The sequence below is a fragment of the Myxocyprinus asiaticus genome, chromosome 50 (assembly GCF_019703515.2).
Source record: "Myxocyprinus asiaticus isolate MX2 ecotype Aquarium Trade chromosome 50, UBuf_Myxa_2, whole genome shotgun sequence".
Taxonomy (NCBI): domain Eukaryota; kingdom Metazoa; phylum Chordata; class Actinopteri; order Cypriniformes; family Catostomidae; genus Myxocyprinus; species Myxocyprinus asiaticus.
In genome coordinates, this window is record NC_059393.1 from 8,226,969 (window position 1) to 8,248,505 (window position 21,537).

The 21,537-nt window shown below is 43.6% G+C and overlaps 1 protein-coding gene across 3 annotated transcripts in view; it reads right to left on the bottom strand.

Moving 5' to 3' along the window:
• Positions 1–11,128: 11,128 nt before the first annotated feature.
• Positions 11,129–21,537, bottom strand: part of LOC127438670 (glutamate receptor-interacting protein 2-like) — a 195,109-nt gene continuing 184,700 nt past the window's right edge. For 2 of the 3 annotated variants that reach the window (XM_051694408.1, XM_051694409.1), the window contains 2 exons: positions 19,488–19,652; positions 11,129–15,064 (listed from right to left, as the gene is read on the bottom strand). In XM_051694408.1, the coding sequence (XP_051550368.1) occupies positions 14,867–15,064; positions 19,488–19,652 (363 nt within the window). In that variant the 3' untranslated portion in view covers positions 11,129–14,866. The remainder of the gene's footprint in view (positions 15,065–19,487; positions 19,653–21,537) is intronic. The other variant, XM_051694407.1, reaches the window with a different exon arrangement.

Consider the following 21,537-nt stretch of genomic DNA (forward strand, 5'->3'; position numbering starts at 1 on the left):
TTTTTGATTTTGTTTTTGATACACACACACACACACACACACACACACAGTAAGTGTGTCAGATGTATTTATACTGTATACAGCATGTGTTTTAGAAATAGAGATCATATAGACTTTAAACATTTTGGGAAGCTGGCCTGTCCTGCGGTGTAACATACTCCATCTAAAACTATTTTAAACTGCATTTCTATATATATTTTTATAGTTCCCTATCTGTCACTCACTCGATGTTGAGTCGATGTAGTGACACTAGGGTTCACTCTTGGGAGCCCGTGACACCTCTGGTCTTTGATAAAAGGCCATTGAAAATTGGCAAGTGGTATTTGCATGCCACTCCCCCGGACATACGGGTATAAAAGGAGCTGGCGTGCAACCACTCATTCAGATTTTCTCTTCAGAGCCGAACGGTCGATGTTTACTGAGCTGACTGTTCATTCACCTCTGCTGGATCTGATGGCGCATTTCAGCGGCTTCTCCCTCCTCTGCACTGGTGCACTGCAGAGAACGCCCCTGGGCACTTTGGCAGAAAAAAGAGAGTATATTTTCCTAAAAGACGTTCCTGTGCCCCTGGGCACACACGGAACGTCTTTTTAAAGACGCATCTTTTTAAAGATGCCTTTTCGTTTGTGTGTTATTCCTGGTTGCGGTCGTTACCTCTCAACTTCAGACAGTCACGATCACTGTCTTTCGTGTCTGGGCGCAACCCACACGGAGACAGCATTCGTGGATGGTTCATGTTCTCACTGCGAGAACATGACCATGGCAACGTTGCAGTCACGGCTTGCTTTCATAAGAAAGCAAGCCACCCCAGCATCTCCCCGCCTTGGTCCTTCTACCTACGGGTATGAGGCCAGCGCGGCTAGCACTGGGGGCGATTTGGGGACCCCAATGGGACCGCCTCCGCTGGGTATCCCCCCGCGGACCTCCCATTCCCCAGCATGCTCGTCTGCCCCGATCGGGCTTCCGGATGAGTCCGCCGGCTCGTCTCATGGCGAGTTCGACCTCTTGTTCGGAGCCCGCGAAGCTGATGAGCTCTCGAGCGCAGCATTGGAGAGCGGGCTTGTCCAGTCAGACCCAGAAGCCTCAGCTGGGCTCCCCCCTTCGGGGACGATTGCCCAGTCACAGGCTGATGTGGAAATGATGGACATGCTTTCCCGGGCGGCCACGAGTGTCGGGCTAGAGTGGAACCCTCCGCTCTCCCCCGAACCCTCATGGCTCGATGATTGGTTCCTGGGCTCGCGGCGCCGCTCAAAGCAGCCACACCCCGCTCCAGTGCCTTTCTTCCCAGAAGTGCACGAGGAGCTGACAAAATTATGGGAGGCACCTTTTACTGCCCGGTCCCGATTTCTCAGTTCCCCTGCCCTCACTACCCTCGATGGTGGGGCGGCTAGGGGCTATACGGAATTCCCCCAGTGGATAAGGCGCTCGCGGTGCACCTATGCCAGCAGAACGCCACCACCTGGCGCAGTCACCCAAAGCTCCCGTCAAAGCCCTCTAGGTTCACATCGTCCCTGACGACCAAAGCCTACAGTGCTGCTGGACAAGCCGCCTCTGCCCTGCATGCCATGGCTCTCCTGCAGGTCCACCAAGCTAAGGTGCAAAAAGAACTGCATGAGGGTTGTTCCACCCCAGATCTGATGCAGGAACTGCATTCAGCGACCGACATCGCTCTCCGGGCAATGAAGGTCACGGCGCAGTCTCTCGGGCGGGCTATGTCCAAATTAGTGGACCAGGAGCGCCACCTTTGGCTCAACCTGGTCGAGATAGGTGAGGCCAACAAGACACGGTTCCTTGCTGCCCCTATCTCCCAGGCTGGCCTATTCGGCGACACCGTCGAGGACTTTGCCCAGCAATTCTCAATGGTGAAGCAGCAGACAGAGGCTATCCTGCCCCGGAGCGGCTCAAGATCCTGTACCCCATCTGCTCGTCGCCAAGGGCGTCCCCCTGTGGTGACTGCACCGGCTCCGCCACAGCCCGCCCCTTCGGCCCGGCCCCGGCATGGAGCCCACCGCAGGAAGCAGACGCCACCCATCTCACGGCCGGCCGCCAAGAACCCACGAATCGCCCCTGAGATGGGCGACCCAGGGTCGACGAAACTCACTGCTTTGGAGCTGGTAGGAAGACCACTCCATCCCCCGGTGGAGGGCCGGGTGGAGAATCTTTTGTTGCCTTTTCATTTGATTTTGCCGCATGCCCAAGTGGCTGCGGTACCCAACAGTTCAGCAAAAGAGCGGTTTCCTCGTTCCCTGGGTCACATACCCGGTGTGCATGGCTGTCATCATGACCACCGTCTACCTTTTTACCCTTGCAGAATTGGCACTCCAACGGCGGTCTCCCCACCTCTGCGCGCCCAGCTGTGGCACAGATCTGCCCCCGATGTGACAGTCTCCACGGGTTGCGAGGACAGGCCTCTTCCTCCCCCATCCCAGGCTGTTCCGGGGGTGGTCACAAGGAGCCAGGTAAGTGCTTCAATGTCCCTAGACTCAGCACGGCTACGACATGGTGTGGCACCTCGAGCTCCACCTCGCTGCGAGGCCCCACCTGCCGGTACGTCCGACGAGGTTGTCCCTTTGGTCCCCCTCACGCGGAACTTGGATGCGTGGCTTGCACTTTCCAATCCTTCACGATGGCTGATCCGGACCGTCTGACTCGGCTACGCGATTCAGTTTGCCAGGCATCCGCCCAGGTTCAGCGGTATCCACTTCACTTGGTGAAGGACGAAAACGCTGCTACCTTGCGCGCGGAGATCACCACCCTCCTACGGGAGGGTGCGATAGAACCTGTCCCTCTGGCTGAAATGAATAAGGGGTTTTACAGCCCCTACTTCATCGTACCGAAAAAAAGGTGGTGGGTTTCGGCCAATCTTGGACCTGCGAGTACTGATCCAGGCTTTACACAGACATTCTGGCGAGCGTCCGGCATCAAGATTAGTTTGCGGCGGTACACCTGAAGGACGCGTACTTTCACGTCTTGATTATACCTCGACACAGACCCTTCCTCCGGTTTGCATTCGAGCTTCGGGCGTATCAGTACAAGGTCCTCCCTTTCGGTCTGTCCTTGTACCCTCACATCTTCACAAAGGTCGCAGAGGCAGCTCTTGCCCCGTTAAGGGAGGTGGGCATTCGCATTCTCAACTATCTCGATGATTGGCTAATCCTAGCGCACTCTCGGGACATGTTGTGTCCACACAGGGACTTGGTGCTCTCGCACCTCAGCTGATTAGGGCTTCAGGTCAACTGGGAAAAGAGCAAGCTCCTCCCGGTTCAGAGCATCTCTTTTCTCGGTTTTGGAGTTGGACTCAGTCTCATTGACAGCGCGCCTCCAAACGGGCTGGGGCGCTGTTTGCAACGGGCACGCAGCCGCAGGCTTATGGACGGGCCCGCGGCTGTCTTGGCACATCAACTGCCTTGAGCTGCTGGCAATTCTGCTCGCCCTGTGGAGGTTCCGGCCGTTGATCCAGGGCAAGCACGTGTTAGTTCGGACAGACAACACAGCAATGGTAGCATATGTCAACCGCCAAGGGGGTCTGCACTCTCGTTGTATGTAACAACTCACCCACAGTCTCCTCCTCTGGAGTCAACAGCACCTCAAGTTGGTGTGAGCAACTCACATCCTGAGCGACCTCAGCACTGCAGCAGACGCACTGTCATGGCAGGTTACCCTCAGGGGAGAGTGGAGACTCCACTCTCAGGTGGTCCAGCTGATCTGGAGTAGATTCAGACAGTCACAGGTAGACTTGTTCGCCTCCCAAGAATCCTCCCACTGCCCGCTCTGGTACGCCCTGACCGAGGCACCTCTCGGCATAGACGCGCTGGCACACAGCTGGCCCCCTGGCCTGCACAAATATGCGTTTCCCCCATACTTGCACAGACTCTGTGCAAGGTCAGGGAGGAGAAGGAGCAGGTCGTCCTGGTAGCACCCTACTGGCCCACCCAGATGTGGTTCTCGGACCTCATGCTCCTTGCGACAGCTCCCCCCCCCCGGCGAATTCCCCTGAGGAAGGACCTTCTTTCTCAGGGATGGGGCACCATCTGGCACCCGTGACAAGACCTCTGGAATCTCCATGTCTGGCCCCTGGATGGGCTGTGTCTGGTGCGTGCTTTACGCATCTATTTGGATCGCACACAGAGCTTTAGGATCTCTGAGCAGCTCTTTGTCTGCTTTGGTGCACAGTGGAAAGGAAGTGCTGTCTCCAAGCAGAGGATCGCCCACTGGCTCATTGACACCATAGCTATGGCATATCACGCCCAGGACGTGCCACCCCGGTAGGGCTACGAGCCCATTCTATCAGGGGTGTAGCGGCCTCCTGGGCCCTGGCCAGGGGTGTCTCTCTAACAGACATTTGCAGAGCAGTGGGCTGGGCAACACCCAACACCTTTGCGAGGTTCTACAACTTCCGGGTGGAACCGGTTTCGTCCTGGGTAGTGGCATGCAATTCAAGCGGATAAGCCCGGGATAGCCAGCCGGGTATATCGCTTGCACATAGCGCCTTTTACCTTCTCTGAGCTGAAGACGTGCTCCATTAATTCCCAGTAGTGTTCCCTGGTTGACTTCCTCCGAGCCCTGTGGCAGTCAAGTGTTCGGAGAGACTCGCTGCCAGCCCAGTACACGTGCTAACTAAGAGCCCTGTTCTGGGGAATGTGCTCCGCATGTGGCGGTTCCCTGTAAGGTAACCCCATGCGATGTATATCTTCCGCTAATTCGTTTCCCTGTTGGCAAACTGCATCTTCCTTGGGCAGAGCCCCCTCTGCCACAGTCTCCATGTTTGTAGTAACCCCTCCCCTGTTGGGTAGGATCTACCATGAGACTTCTCCACATGACATACTTCTGACATAGTTCGGCAAGACCATGTGACGTATTTTCCCCTTAAATATCCCCCCCTCTCTCTGGGTGAGGTGTGGTCTCCGCGGTGTCCTCCCTTTGGGAGGGACACCCCCCAACTAGACCTGGTCAGCCCAGTCGGATATTCCCCCTTTTTTTAGGGAGTGGAAAAATGAAGGGGAAAAGAGGCCACGACTGGGCTAGCCTGTCTCTATCTTTTGGGTAGTTGACTTGTCCCCAAAGGGCCGTTTGACACTCATAACTATGTTGGGGGAGGTTACATGTTGGCCTGGTGCGCTGGCTATGAGGCACACAGTTGTCTGCCCATCACACACCGCCAGTTCATGTAACACAGTTCAGCCAATTGCGGCATTTCGTATAGGGACCCCTAGTGTCACTACATCGACACAACGTTGAGTGAGTGACAGATAGGGAACGTCATGGTTACTTGTGTAACCTCCGTTCCCTGATGGAGGGAATGAGACTTTGTGTCCCTCCTGCCACAACGCTGAACTACCCGCTGAAATGGCCGGACCTTGTCTCAGCTCCTCAGCATAAAACCTGAATGAGTGGTTGCACGGCAGCTCCTTTTATACCCGTATGTCCCGGGGAGTGGCATGCAAATACCTCTCGCAAATTTTCATTGGCCTTTTATCAAAGACCAGAGGTGTCTCGGGCTACCAAGAGTGACCCCTAGTGTCACTACATCGACACAACTTCTCATTCCCTCCATCAGGGAACGGAAGTTACACAAGTAACCATGACGTTATTATGCATGCAGCCTTTATGACCTTCTGTTAGTTGAGAGACTACATGAAATATTGGTACCTTTAAAAATGTATTTGTCACATTGCATGACCATTTACAATGAAGCCATTCACAATTTTGTCCACAACCTAAAAGAAATGGTGAAATATCCTTCCCTTATTCATATGCCATTCAGCTTAAAAACTTGATGTTGATAAAAATGGTTGAAGGACATTTTAAGCATCAACTACCAAAATAATCAAAAACCAATTACAGTTGAAAACTTAATAGCATGAAAATACACCCTCTACATATTTGCTACAAAACTATGACGACTTTGCGATTAGTGAATCTTCTTAATCCTTAGTTTTGTGTGCTAGACTGACTAGCCCTTTGAGATTTTCCATTGTGAGTTATTTTTCAGTGCAGGATTGGTCTTTTTTTGTCCTGATTTGGAACAAGGTGAATCTCTTGGTTCTGCTACTTCCCAATCTGTCAAAATGATAGCGACATTCAGATACATTAATCTTTGGATACAATGAAATAGAAATGGCTCCAGCTCCAAAAATCACAATGAGAATCCATTTCCATGCCGCAATTGAAACCCATCAAGATTACAGCTTTTTGACACCTGCCAACGTGCGTTAAAATGTTCAACATCAAGGCTGGAGGGTTTTATGCACTTAGAACATTTCAGAATTAGAAAAACAAAGGGGATTAGAAATTAAACAGTGATTGGTTGTCTGTCAAATGGTCTCTTCTTGTATAAGTGCAACATGATCACATGGGAAGTTGGCAAGTTGTTTCCATGAGTTGCAGTACCCTAGGATCGACACATTATGCTAACTCACTGACAAGCGTCATCGGTTTGAATTGGCTCAAATGTTTTTACCTTCCTTTGTGGCATGACCGAAAGTGCATTACGAGTATGATCTGAATCCGGATCCAGTTTTAAAACCAGGAAGTAATCGCGTTCACATAATCATGTGATGAGAGTGATTTGGAGGTTGCATTTTTCCCTCTAATATTACATTTTTACTTCACATACGGTTAGGTTTAGGTTTGGGTTGTGGGCTTTGGCGCCTCTCTGTGGACATTTCACTCAGAAAATGGAGCTCACACCTGTCCATACGCCCAACAACACTTACCACTTTGGCCACTGGGGGCAGTGCTTTGAATTCCAGGTTGCACAGACCAATTTTAGCTAAAGAAAAGTACATCTCCCATTTCACATTTCACTGTGAGATCAGTCTGCTAAGTGGGCCATTCTTGGCCACATTAAGCTGTAAAGTAGACCAGACCCTATGCCACACATCAAAAGTCTGCCAATGCCAATGACAAAACTATGGAAACTTGGGGGTGGGCTCTTTTGACTGGCAACAACCTAGAACACCTCAGCAACAGCATGGTAATGACCTGGCAACCTCTCAAAACACCCTAGACTAATGGTGGTGGAGTTTTTCATGGGCAAATGCAACTCACATATTCTTCAGAAAATATTTCAAAAATCTAGTTTGCTACCATGATTGTATTTTTCTTCACTCTTCACAAAGTGCTGGGCTTCAGATGAAATTTGATGATCGTCCCTCTGCAGTCTGGACATATAAAAGAACATGATGTTTAGCTTGGCTTGGCTGTCTCAGACTCTCAAAGTGTTTTTTTCCCTGACCTAAGCACCCTTCACCACTGTAAATATTGCATTTTTGGCAGCTCACCATGACCTACAAACAAAAATAAATTCACTACCTAGGCATGCTACTGATGAATGGAAGAGAATGTTACATGATTCATTTTATAGGTCATTTTCCAGGTCAATTTGCTCCAAGAGGAACATTACAAATTACTAAAGACTAAAATACATAATAAAAAAACAGAAATCTGATTGTGCTCAAGAAGACTTTTTGATGAATTTGATTAACAAAAAGACTTTTCTTTTATCTGTTTGAGCGAGATCCTGTGACAATCCTGTTAAAATGCTGGAACATCAACACCCACAGAAATCTCTATCAAACTGATCTGGCACGATGATGCTCAAAATATATTTGGTAAAAATGCAGCTAAAAGCATGTAGCTTGCATTCTCATTCTCAGTGTCTCCTCCACATTCATTTGTTTGCATAGACAAATCAAATCACTTACATTGTTTCCGTCTCTTTTTTATATATACTGTATTTTATCATATTTTCTCTCACACTTCAATTATTTTGCCACTTTCTGGCTGTCAAACGTTAGTGTGACGTGTCCATTGTTAATGTGGTGAACTACACCTGTGGTTACTCTGCTAGGACACCTGTGTGAACTTGAGGGAAACTGACTTCATACATCCTCTAAAAATGACCAGTTGCTTAAAGGTAATTACAAATATTAACTAGAAAAAAAAAGTCTGCATTTTGTTCAGAAAGGCTTTGGGCCACTGTGTATTTCTGAAAATATAAAAGCATAATCTTGAAAATTGCAAAAAGAAAGTGGTTGTATAACTCACACACTGAGCAAAACTGATCCCAAAACAGGTCTGTACCGCTTGTGTCCTACAGCTCAACACCCACAATTCACAATTAAAAATATCCCTGTCTGTTTCCCAGGTGTTGAAATGCCCTTTTAGAGAACTATAGAAAAGAACACAGTAGCATTTCAAAGAACTGGCTGCTTGTCGGCTCAGTAGAATAGTGTTACATCAGATCACCCATGGTGACTCAGTGTTTTTAAAAGCCTCATGTTAAAAACAGTTCCCAAGGGATAGGGCTGCAGTGTATTTGAACTTAAGTTACTTTTGCACTACTTGGACATGATACAAGAAGTTAGACTGCAAAGTAAAGCTTGATGTGGACTTGCGGCCTTGTGGCAATCATGTAGACCCACGTTACACTAGCAGATTTTTTGGAATCAAAAGCTCCATTTGCACAATTTTCTGGCCAGTTGGAGGGATTCAGAGCTTCTTGAGCTTCTTCTTGCCAAAATCGAGTTGTTTGGAGTCTGCTAGTGAGACACCGGTTTAGGATTGTCCGTGAAGTCTGAACCCAAGGGTGTCCCATTTGATATTTTATGATTTATGGCTGCTATGTGCCCTCAAAGCAGCCATTTGCAGAGCCCATCCTGGTGTGGACTTCACAGAACACTATAGAGTGCAACAGTGTGGATCCGGAAGTAAAAATACCATTCATTTTTCCCATAGTCTTGATTTGATTTTGACTAGAATTGATTTTCAACAAAAAACATCTTAACCTTTAAAGGCAGACCTACTATGAGCGTCGAGAATGTTCATTAATGGTACATGCTTCCGTTGAAGCCATCAGTTCGCATTATTTAAATTTCACTGTTTAAAAACCGTGTATGATTGTGGAATTCATGGTAAACAACTACATTGCCCATGATACAGTAGAGAACGGTTAACCAATCAGAGAACCGCGGCCAACATAGCCCGCAAAACTAGCCTAGGAGCGACTGCCAACTCCAATATTGCACTGTGAATGATGCAACCGAGTCAATCTCCCTTCACTGTTAAACTACTTACCTATTAGTACATATCGGCAATATATAGCAATAAACGTAAAATATATTGTTTCTATACTTATAATAAACAATCTAAAATTAATAGTTTTATAGTTTTTTTATTTAATTACATCTTTCGCGATGCTTCATGGGATTGAAGCTCGTGCCCTCATGAAGGTTGGTACCTTTGTCTTTTTGTCTGATTTTCAAATACTTTTTTGCCTCAAATCAAAGTTTGTAATGTTGTGATTCACCTTGGAGCTGGTTGCGTTGGTTCATGGCTAACAGCTCTTTTATGGGGGATTTTATGAAAAGCCAATGCAAAAAATGAATGGAAAAAAACTTCCGGAACCCAGATGGTGGAAAAAATGGACGGGCACTGTTGCACTCTATTACCCATCAATAGTAATCTACTGCAACATTATGTCACCAAATTGAGAACTCAAAGGAGGACTGTGGGGGCTTGCCATTTGGGACATTCGGCTCATTAATGAAGCACAATGTCTGTGCAAATTGCTCTAAACTATTCTAACATAAATTGTTGTGTTAGAATTGAATACTTTTAGAAAGAATCGTTTATGATTTACACAGTAATCTGAATACATTTTCTCAGTAAATATTTCATAAAACCAATTTTACAAAAATCCTTGCATAGAATTGAATGCGACAGTTTCCAAGAGAGTGGTTTTAAAGAGCGATTTACACAGTAATTCACGCATTGGGCATTAGTCATGGAGTATGAGCACAACACATTTCTCTGTAAATAAGGTCAGTTGTTATGTAGAATTGAATGCATCAATTTATGAAAGAATGACTTAATGTGGATTTACACAGAAATTCGCCTATCGGGCCTTATTCATGAAACACAAGAAGAACGAATTGACCATTTGCTAAGCTCTGCCCCCCTTGGTTACGGTCACTAGCTCTGCCAAGCTCTGCAGAACTCCCCATGGGAATGAATGGGAGCTTGCCGTGGACGTGTGGTTTTTGCCGAAATATACTCATAAACGGAAAGGATATTATCTGACTTTTTTTTTCTTTTTTTTTTTTTTTGTAAAATAAATTGTTAACTTACACAGTAATTTGATTGAAAAATGTGAAGACTGTGAATCAGAACTGAGGCAAACGATTATCACAGTCACATAAAAAGACAAAAGCGTCACTTGATAGTGATTACAAACCTCATAACAAAAGAACTGCTTATAACGTCTTATAACACAATCATTTTTATGCTGTGAACTCTTTATTTACTATCACTTTTACGAAGACCTGAATCAAACATAAATTAATTCATGTTAAGTTGTTAGCTTTAATTTACCATGGAGAAAATGTAGGTGTCCTCGCTGATGTTATACATGCTCATTTGGGAGAGAGGAATGACACGCTTTAATCCATAGCATGCTCTTCTCAACATTTAAAGATTTTTTAAAAAGAATGAAAAAACACTGTGCATCATCTCTAGGTACCTCGTGTCACTGTTACAAGTGACCCAGCAACAAGGTTTTTTACATTTTTTGGATCATTCCGATAAAATCCCGCTTGAAACAACTCAAACACACATTACTCCTGTAGACTCTCATTGGTAAAAGGCAATCGCTTGTCAGAGTAATGGCGGCGGGGCAACAGTTGCTAAGACAGGATTGGTCAGAAGCACATTTAAGGCGGAGCTAAGCGAAGGGTCAGTTTCAAAATAAGATGTTCATAAAGCCATTCTTACGTAAAGATAATACCTTGAACTCATTGAACAGAAATACAAAAACTTCACAGTAACTTAAAAGTAATGAGTAATGTTTTGTTTTCCTCTGAAGTAATCAGTAAAGTAATTTGATTACAGTTGTTAGAGAAGTAATTACTGCAGTAATTTTTTTATGAATTACTTTTTTGAGTAATTTACCCAACACTGATTACAACATATAAACATTTTAAGATGTTTGATCAAGATGCCATGTGGCATTTTCATAATAGATGAATCACTTGTTTCAAGTCCTCAACCATGCCTCTCGCACAAATTCATATTTCAGTACAGCTACGTACAGCGATCATACACACAACATAACTCATAATGATGCTTTTTAACCTTTTTTTATTCTGATGTATTTTTTTATGTATTTTTTAGAAAATGATTTCATAATCACATTCCCGTATTGACAAGGAATGTGTTTCAACACCAAACCAGTCAAGCCCAAACAGAATAGACGTCATAATCAGTTCTCTTTCATCATTGTGCGTCAATACGCTGTGGAAACAGCAAGGTTTAGAGTTCATACAAAAATACTGTACAGAGAAAAGAACTTTCATTTTACACATTCAAAAATACACATTAATATCAATGCATACATTGGTCAGGAATTCAAAATGCATAGGGATGAACACATTGGAGATTTATAAATCCTATGTAAAATCCTTTAAACGTCTGTCTATGGCCTCAGTATTGCACATATAAAAGCAACTCCATTGTTTTTCCTCCTGGAATAGTATGTACAATATGTTAAAATACTTACATAGACTACTGCTATGGTTAAAATGCTCTGAAAAAGAAAAGAAAACATCAAATTTGTCCCTCAAATTGTGCTGTATCAAGATATAACTTTGCTTGCTGGCATTCGTCTTGCAATGCGGCAACCTGGTCTACCGCAATGCAGACCTTAAATTTTGAGATCTCAAATAAATAACGGTCTTATTTTTTGTGGTTACTTTTTGCAAGCAGTTGGTAGAGTTATATAAGACAGACAGGAACTTGCAGAGGCCAAGGAGCGAACCTTGGGTAGACTTCTAATGCGATGGGCTCAAACAGGCTCTGACTGTTCGACTGAAAAGAAACCAAGTCTTTAGAACAATGAGTGGGGTATTCACTAAGATTGAATTGCGTCCAGTAATAGTGCTGTTTATTTGCACACGCTGTCTGCACTGGTTTAAGATCAAGCAACGACCCAATGTGCCCACAAAATCTGTGGTAAACGCAGTTTGCACAACCACAATTCTGATCTTACGGGTTGGTTCTCAGGTCTGTATAGTTGAGGATGCAGCACCACTCCACTACTGTGATCCTGACACCTGAATCATCTCTTTAACATGCCGAAAGTGTGCTTGACTAGCACTGAATGGAATGATAATGATTTCATTTAAATACTTGCGGCTGCTTGTACTAGTTTGCGGGTCGTTAGAAAATAAGACACATCTTTCAGAGCTGAAATACCACACGAAAAAAGTGGTGCAACTGTTTAGTGAATTCGCTCCTGAGAGCTTTCTACAAATAGATTTTGTTTGTGATTTCCAGAAATAAAATAAATGAACTCATCTAATCCACAGAATTGCAGAGAATAAGTGTTCTGGTGTGGATGGGATCATATTCAAGGAACATAGAGAAATTATCCCAAAAATAGACATTGAAGTGTGGGAAGAATGTTTGAAAGCAAAATAAATAAAATCTATTGCTGACATTTTTGGTTCCGGAACCGGAATTTACTTTGGGTTATAAGGTGAACCAATAATACTATTTTTGTAAAATAAATAAATAAATCTGATCAAAGTCTGACATCATAATATTTCTTCCATTTTTTTTTTTTTTTTTTCCAAAATCCTAAAACTTTATTTTTATGTTCAAATTATATTTTGCATCCCAGATTTTCAGTGTGGACTGTTGAACCCCACTATATATTTGACCACAACCCACCAATGATTTTGTGAAACACTAGATAAATGATCAGTGGAGGTTAATAGACTTTGGGACAGTGTGACCACAAAGATGTGACCTTTGTTACAGCTGGAGCCCAGAGAAAAGCCAAACATGAGTTAACGATGTGACGGTTTTACAAACACTCTAAGGGACGGTGAGTCCAAAATAGCCTCTAGCGGAAACATTTGTGATATTTGGCCAGTGGTGGCAAATGACAGCTTGGCAACAGTCTATTGTCACAGTACATGAAGTGTCCTTGATGTCCGGACATATGCAGAGACTGGTGTGAATACTAATTAGTGGCAACAGTTTGGTGTTAATAGATATGGAGAGGAAAGTGGGATGAGAATATAGGGCTATGATTGTACTTAGCACAGTAAGCTATATTGTGAAAGGTTAGTAAATAAGCTTGCAGGTTTTTGTGCTGAAATACAGAAGTGTACCAACTCTTTAGTAAAATCGGCCCTAAGGTTTTCAAAATGTCAATAGGAAACATGTCAGGCCTTGAATTTATTGCTGCATGGGAGTATAAGGTGTTGTTTAAGGATGTGGGTAATGTAAGTGTGTACTGCACACTACAAAAAGCATCGACAAAGTTATAGTTTGCTTCTCATTTCACAGTTTCTCACAAATGCCTGAGGAAGTGTGTAAGGTCAGAACTGTGAGAAACGAATGTGCCTTGAGCAAGTAAATGTGTATGGCCCAAGAAAATAAAGTACAGGAACCGTGTGACTTCACGTGGTGTTGACATGAGTGGCTGTGAAGTCTTTGTTGCCGATATCAAACAGCTTTTCACTTTTTTGAGCAGCTGGCAGTCACCTTGTGACTGACTCAGCCAGGACTGAAATGCAAAAAAGCTAAATTTGGAATTAAATATGGAGATCGCTTTTCGTTAAAACACTGTTGCTGAAAAAGGAAATACAAGGACATAGAAACACTGAAGTCTACCATGGATCTACTCCAAAAGCTGAATCATTTTCTCTTTTGTAAACATTTGGACAAAGTATATTTATTGTTATCTTAAAAAAAAAAAATAATAAAAAATAAAAAAAAAACAATTAAGCAGTACGTTTATTGTGTAAACAAAACAAAACAACACAAAGAAAACAGAACAAAACAAAAAGATAAAATACAAATAAATATGCTACTTGCATTAGATGGGGCAAAGTCCTTTCAAGTCCAGCAAAAAAAATAACAAATAAAATAAAAATAAAACACTGCATTAAATAGAGCAATGTCCTTTCAAGTAAACAAAACAAAACAAAAAAAGATGTTACTTGCAGTAGGTGTGGCAAAGTCCTTTCAAGCCAGCAGCAAAACAAAAAACAAAGAAACAAACAAACAAACAAAAAATAAAATATTTTATTACATGGGGCAAAGTCCTTTCAAGTCCAGTAATAAAATAACACAGAACAAAACACAAAACAATAAAAAATTACTTGCAGAAGGTGTGGCAAAGTCCTTTCAAGCCAGCAAACAAACAAACAATAAAAAATAAAATAAAATAAAAATACTTTTATTAGATGGGGCAAAGTCCTTTCAAGTCCAGCAAAATAAATAAATAAATAAATAAATAAAAACTTTTATTAGTTGGGGTAAAGTCCTTTCAAGTCCAGCAAAAAAAACAAACAAAAAAATAAAACAAACAAACAAAAAAAACAAAAAACAATTATGTTATTTCCATTAGATTGGGCAAAGTCCTTTCAAGTCCAGCAACAAAGAAATACAAAAAAAATAAAAATAAAATACAGAAAAAAATACCAAAAAACTTTTTTTGTTTGCTATCTAAACAAAACGTGAAACATTTTTTTTTTTTAACTTGCATTGGATGGAGCAAAGTTCTTATACAGTATGCATTGTAGTAGTCCAAGTACTTTATTTTGTGTTATTTTTGTTTTTTATATATATATATATATATATATTTAGAAAAACTGGCTCAGATCCTTTTCAGAAAACTGTGGCTCAAATCTTTTATAGTTCTGTATAGAGCCTCCATGATCCCTCCGTATAATCTTTTGAATCCTAGATATATCAGTTCATTATAATTTTGTAATGAAAACAGTAAATCATGGCTCATAATGATAGTCTGTTGCAACAAATGGTCCAGTGTGTAACAGTTTGAGTTTCTTAAGGGTCACAGGTCCAGCATGCTGGTCTGGTGCTCACGAGAATGGCCTACAGATGTGAAGTGGGGATGGCATTCGTTGGTCTGGGCGACACCCGGCTGTGTTAACGGGTTTCGGCTAATCACCAACTCAAGTTTGTCTCCGGCTTCTGTGATGAGAGGCACGGCCAAGCAGCAGTCGAATTCACGTGTCCGCACATGGTTTACCTGGTGGAGAACAAATGTAAACATATGTAAAATGCACAGGTGTTGTTTTCAGGCCATTCAACAGTAAGCATCACTTTGCTCTACTCACTCAGGAGGGCAGTGCACTTGAATTGAGTATTATAAAGGTTGCAAAACTTTCTCATATATAGAAAGTTGGCACACTCTAACAGGCCAGTCAGGCTTCCTAAACAACCAATTGGCCTGGTTGCTAGGGTGGGTAGTTAACCTCCTCATGGTCGCTATAATGTGGTTCGCTCTCGGTGGGGCACGTGGTGAGTTGTGCGTGGATGTCGCGGAGAATTGTGTGAACCTCCACATGCGCTAGGTCTTCGCGGTAACGCGCTCAACAAGCCACATGATAAGATGTGGCTTTGACGGTCAAAGATGTGGAGGCAACTGAGATTCGTCCTCCGCCACCCGAATTGAGGTGAGTCACTACGCCACCACGAGGGCTTAGAGCGCATTGAGAATTGGGCATTCCAAATTGGGGAGAAAAGGGGAGAAAAAAAAGGATTAGGGTGGGGGCAGGGTTAGGGCATCTGCTGCCTGCCAGGAACAAACCATGGCACCTATGTACACTGGGCATACAGAACTGAGGTTGTGGGTAATACCCATAAGCCCTTGTGCTTGAATAATTTAAGCATGTTTGTTTAGTCAAAAGGAACATAAGGGCATTTAATTAGTTTTTAAGAATCCAAAGAGATTCAAGCTATTTTTAGTATTATTGATGTTTTTTTTTTACTGTAAATAACTGTTTCGTGTAAAGTCGCCATTGGGGTGATTAGTGCTCCATAAGTGCTCAACAAGGATCCTGTTCAATCCATGTGATTTTTCCTTGTGCATGTGAAAATACATAGCTGAAGTGCAGCTTTATGTGCACTTGTTTGGGGAATCAAGTTTAATGCCTGGCTTCTCCCTCCTCTGCACTGGTGCACTGCAGAGAACGCCCCTGGGCGCTTCGGCAGAAAAACAAGAGAGTATATTTTCTGAAAGAGCTTTTCCTCCTCTAAAAAAGTATATATTTCTCTAAAAGAGTGGCACACTTGGAACGCCTTTTTAAAGATGTGTCTTTCTAAAGATGCCTTTTCGATTGTGTGTTATTGTTATTGTGGTTGCGGTCGTTATCTCTCAACTTCGGATGGTCATGATCGCTGTCTTTCGTGTCTGGGCGTGACCCACACGGAGGCAGCGTTTGTGGATGGTTCATGTTCTCACTGCGAGAACATGACCATGGCAACGTTGCGGTCGCGGCTTGCTTTCGTAAGAAAGCAAGCCACCCCAGCGGCTCCCCGCCTCGGTCCTTCTACCTACAGATATGAGGCCAGTGCGACTAGCACCGGGGGCGATTTGGGGACTCCAATGGGATCATCTCCGCCGGGTATCCCCCCGCAGACCTCCCATTCCCCAGCATGCTCGTCTGCCCCAATCGGGCTTCCGGATGAGTTCGCCGGCTCATCTCACGGCAAGTCTGGCTTCTTGTTCGGAGCCCGCGAAGATGATGAGCTCTTGAGCGCAGCATCGGAGAGCGGGCTTGTCCAGTTGGATGCAGAAGCCTCAGCTGGGCTTCCCCCTTCGGGGACGATTGCCCAGTCACAGGCCGATGCCGAAATGACGGACTTGCTTTCCCGGGCAGCTGCGAGCGTCGGGTTAGAGTGGAACCCTCCGCTCTCCCCTGAACCCTCACAGCTTGATGATTGGTTCCTGGCTCGCGGCGCCGCTCAAAGCAGCCACACCCCGCTTCAGTGCCATTCTTCACGAGGAGCTGATGAAGTCTTGGGAGGCACCTTTTACTGCCCTGCCCCGATTCCGCAGTTATATATATATAAATATATCATTCTATATATATATATATATATAAACACTAATCGCTAATGTTTTAATGAGTCCATCATTTCTCAATCTAAGGGTCATCTAAAATAGCCAGGTTGTCAGCGGAAAACTGAGAATAAAGAAATTGTGAGTTTAAATGAGAATAAAAATCTCAAAGAAAGACATTTCAAGCAATACTGAGCCAAATCAGCAAATGGTATTACACCAAAAAACAAAAAACTTTGACTTCATATCACTCACTATAAGTAAGTCTCCTTCTCACGGTGCCATAAATGCCATTCAAAATTTGTCCTTCCTTAAGCAATAACATATACTAATTAGGCTAACTTATAGCCTGCACAACTTTTGTTTGGGAATTTTAGGACAAAACATACTAAAATAAAGCATATAATGATTCTATAACCAACTCAGATCCACACTGGAAAAAGCTAATTTTCCTAATCAGTATTTTTGATGTTTAGATCTAAACGTTGTTAAAACAAGATACATTTACTATATCTTGCCTACACTACATCTATATAGAAAACATCTTGAATTAAGATTAACAATTTTTCTTACCGCATTTCTCTTACTCTAGTTTTCCACACCCAATTTTGTATTTTAAACATAAAAATTGTATTACATTTATGCTTAAAACGAGAGAGAGAGAGAGAGAGAGAGAGAGAGAGAGAGAGAGAGAGAGAGAGAGAGAAGAAAAATTCAAGATCTATAATATTAAAATAAGTCTTAAAATCTTATACAATTTTGCTTCTCAAGTAAATGTCTCTTGTTTTAAGGATGTTTAGATGTTTTTACTGGATACAGAAGACAAAAATACTGATTAAGATAATAATTTTTTTAGTGCATAGACATTGTAATCTAACACCCTCATGTTATTGTTTTTTCACTGTGGTTAACTTACCACAGCTGTTCATCATTTCCACACCTAGCGATGCGTCAGAGATTTGTAAGAGGAGTGAGACGTTCCCTAGGATGTGAAAACAAGTGCTGTGCAGATGATTCACCCCAATACTGTGAAATAACAGTCTAACTCTACATGTCCTCCCTGAGTCAGAGGCCTATTGATCAGTGAGTGCATTTACATGTACACCAGTATGCTGAACATTTCCAAAAATCAGCTTATTCAAAAAATCTGACAATGCAAGAAAACAGTTTACATGAGATTTTAAATCACCCGATTGTTCTCTGTCTTTGATGTTACAATGTAAACAGTCAATCACACGACAGTTATGCAAACTGATAAGCCAGTAAGGGCGTCAGTAAAGGTGTTTACATGCAGAGCGAAATCGGCCTGTGCCGATCGGTTTATGCTTAAACTGTTCAGGGGGCAGTGGTGGCTCAGCAGTTAAGGCTCTGGGTTACTGATCAGAAGGTCAGGGGTTCAAGCCCCAGCACTGCCAAAATGCCACTGTTGGGCCCTTGAGCAAGGCCCTTGACCTTATCTGCTCCAGGGGCACTGCATCATGGCTGACCCTGCACTCTGACCCCAGCTTAGCTGGGATATGTGAAAAAAAAAAAAAAAGAATTCACTGTATATGTGCAAATGTATAACATGTGATAAATAATTACTATTATAATTTATGACCTTACCCTGACACAGGAAAGCTTTTTAAGGTGTTTACATGATCACACATGTTGTTGGCTTATTAAGCATAATTGGTGTAAGACTGCATATGTAAATGCACTTAGTGTTGAGGAGTTACTAACTAAAAGTAGTGACGCTGCTTTAAAAACTATGTAGCTTTTCCAGTAACATGGTTCTTTTAAAAACAAGTAGCAATGTACAGCAACAAAAATGCTATAAAAATATAAAAATAGCTTAAATTTACACTGCCTGGCCAAAAAATAAAAAAATAAAATAAAATCGCCATTTGGATTTAAGGCAATGTTATGATCTGGCGTTGCTTCAGTTGGTCAGGTCTAGGCTCAGCAACGTTATGCGGAAGTCAGCAGACTACCTAAATGTACTGAATGACCAGGTTATCCCATCAATGGATTTTTTCTTCCCTGACAGCACGGGCATATTCCAGGATGACAATGCCAAGATTCATCAGGCTCAAATTGTGAAAGAGTGGTTCAGGAAGCATGAGGAATCATTTTCACACATGAATTAACCACCACAGAGTCCCATACCTTAACCCCATTGAAAGTCTTTGGGATGTTCTGGAGAAGACTTTACAGAGTGGTTCGACTCTCCCATCATCAATACAAGATCTCGGCCAAAAATGAATGCAATTTTGGATGGAAATAAATGTTGTGACATTGCAAAAGGTTGTCAAAACAATGCCGCGATGAATGCACGGCGTAATCAAAGCTAAAGGCGGTCCAACGAAATATTAGAGTATGCAACTTTTTTTCTTTTTTATTTTTGGCCAGGAAGTGTAGTTACCTACTTTTTTCTTAAGAGCTTGTCATTTAGCTACTGTACATGTTTATTTTAAATTATGAGTAGCTTGTAGTTTGGCAAGTTAGCTTCCTCAACACTTGTACTGACACTCTCATAGCTCATTCTCTCAGAGAGAGTTTATATTTAACTGTGCAGAGCAGATCATATAGCTGGACGAGAGGGGGTTGAGAAGCAGCGTGTGGTGACCTGAGAAGAGGGGGGCACCTGGAGAATCCTGTCGTAGGGTTTGAGTCCGGCACGGTCTGCTGGGCCCTCTGGTCTGATCATGTTCACATAAACACCCTTTTCCAAGAAACCGTCAGACACACTAAACCCAAAGTCATCTCTCTCTGGATCTTTCATCACTGTCACCTGATAAACGGAAATGATTTCAACAAATTACCCATTTTGTTCTGAAGTTGTTGACCAACTGTCAGGAGAAAATGTTAAATAGTTTCTCAACCTCTGTTTTACTGACATACTGTACATAATCTTTCTCACATAAAAGTAATCAGACACCAAAATCAGACATCATTTTTGTTTTGTTTTTAAGTGTTGTTGGTATTCATTGGAAGTAAACCAAAGATATGCTGACTGGACCGATCTGTATGAGTCATAATTTATTGGCTTTGACTTTCTGTTATGCAACTGCATCAAGTAATTCCAGGAAAAAAAACACCTTTGAGTTGACATACACATTTATTGTTAAACTGCCTCATGAAAAAGCACCTGCAATATAATGGGGATGGGAATCGTGTCTCTTTGCCTTTCCCAGGGACTTATTATGAGAAGATGAATGCTGTTCTAAAAATTCCCAGTGGTTAAAAAAAAAAAAAATAATAATTTAGACCACTTCACATGTTGACCAAATCACCAAAACAAAGTAGAATTCTAGGGCAGATTCTGGGTATTCTAAAGGTTTTTTATTTTTTTTATTTACTTAAAATAAAATCTACTCCACAACATTATTACTGATGTTATGCAGTATGTTGTCATTTGATGATGTTGTTGAATTAGTTGTGTTATATGATATGATATGTTGTGGAGTTTGTTGAGTAGTTCCTATCTATCACTCACTCGACCTTGTGTCGATGTAATGACACTAGGAGTCACCCTTGGGAGCCCCAAACTCCTCTGATCTTTGAGAAAACGCCAATGGGAACTGGTGAGTGGAATTTGCATGCCACGCCCCCAGACATACGGGTATAAAAGGAGCTGGCTCGCAACCACTCATTCAGATTTTTTCTTTGGAGCCGAGCGGTTGTGTTCAGCGAGCTGAATCCCTCTGCTGTTCCATTCACCTCTAAAAAAGATGTTGGAGTTTACAGCGCATTACAGCGGTTTCTCGCCCTCATGCACCGGTGGAGTGCAGAGAACGCCCCTGGGCGCTTCAACAGTCTAAAAGAGTATATATTCTTGCAATAAAAGAGTATATTTTCCCTACTAAAAGAGTGGCACTGACGGAGAGCGTCTTTTTAAAGATGCCTTTCCATCTGTGTTTAATTTCTGGTTGCGGTTGTTACCTCTCCGCTTCCGACGGCCACGATCGCGGTCTCACTGCGAGAGCGTGACCATGGCAACGTTGTGGTCGCGGCTTTCCTTCTTAAAGGGAAAAGCTTCTCCAGCCTTTCCCCGCCCCGGTCCTTCTACCTACGGGTATGAGGCTGCGTCGGTTAGCGCTGGGGGTGATTTGGGGACTCCAATGGGAGCCGTTCCGCCGGGTAAACCCCCCTAGACCTCCCATTCCCCAGTACACTCGTTTGCCCCAGTCGAGTTCTGAGATGAGACCGCGGCTTGCCTCAGGGTGAGTTCACAGTCTCATTTAGGGCTCACGAAGAGGATGAGCTCCTGATCGCAGCATCGGAGAGTGGGCTGGTCCAGTCTGTCACTGAGGACTCAGCTGGGCTCCCACCTTCGGGTGCGGTCGCCCAGTCTGAGGCTGACGCGGAGCTGGCGGCCATGCTTGTCCGGGTGGCTGCGAACATCGGGCTGGAGTGGAACCCTCTGCCCTGCCCTGAATCCTTGTGGCTTGATGACTGGTTCCTGGGCTCGGATCGCCGCTTACGGCCACGCTCCACCCCGATCCCTTTCTTCCCGGAGGTGCATGAGGAGCTCACGAAGTCGTGGCTGGCACCTTTCACTGCCTGACCCGATCTCTGAGCTCCTCCACTCTCACTACCCTCCATGGTGGGGCTGCCAGGGGGTACTCGGCGATTCCCCAGGTGATCAAGGCGGTAAGGTGCACCTGTGCCCGCAA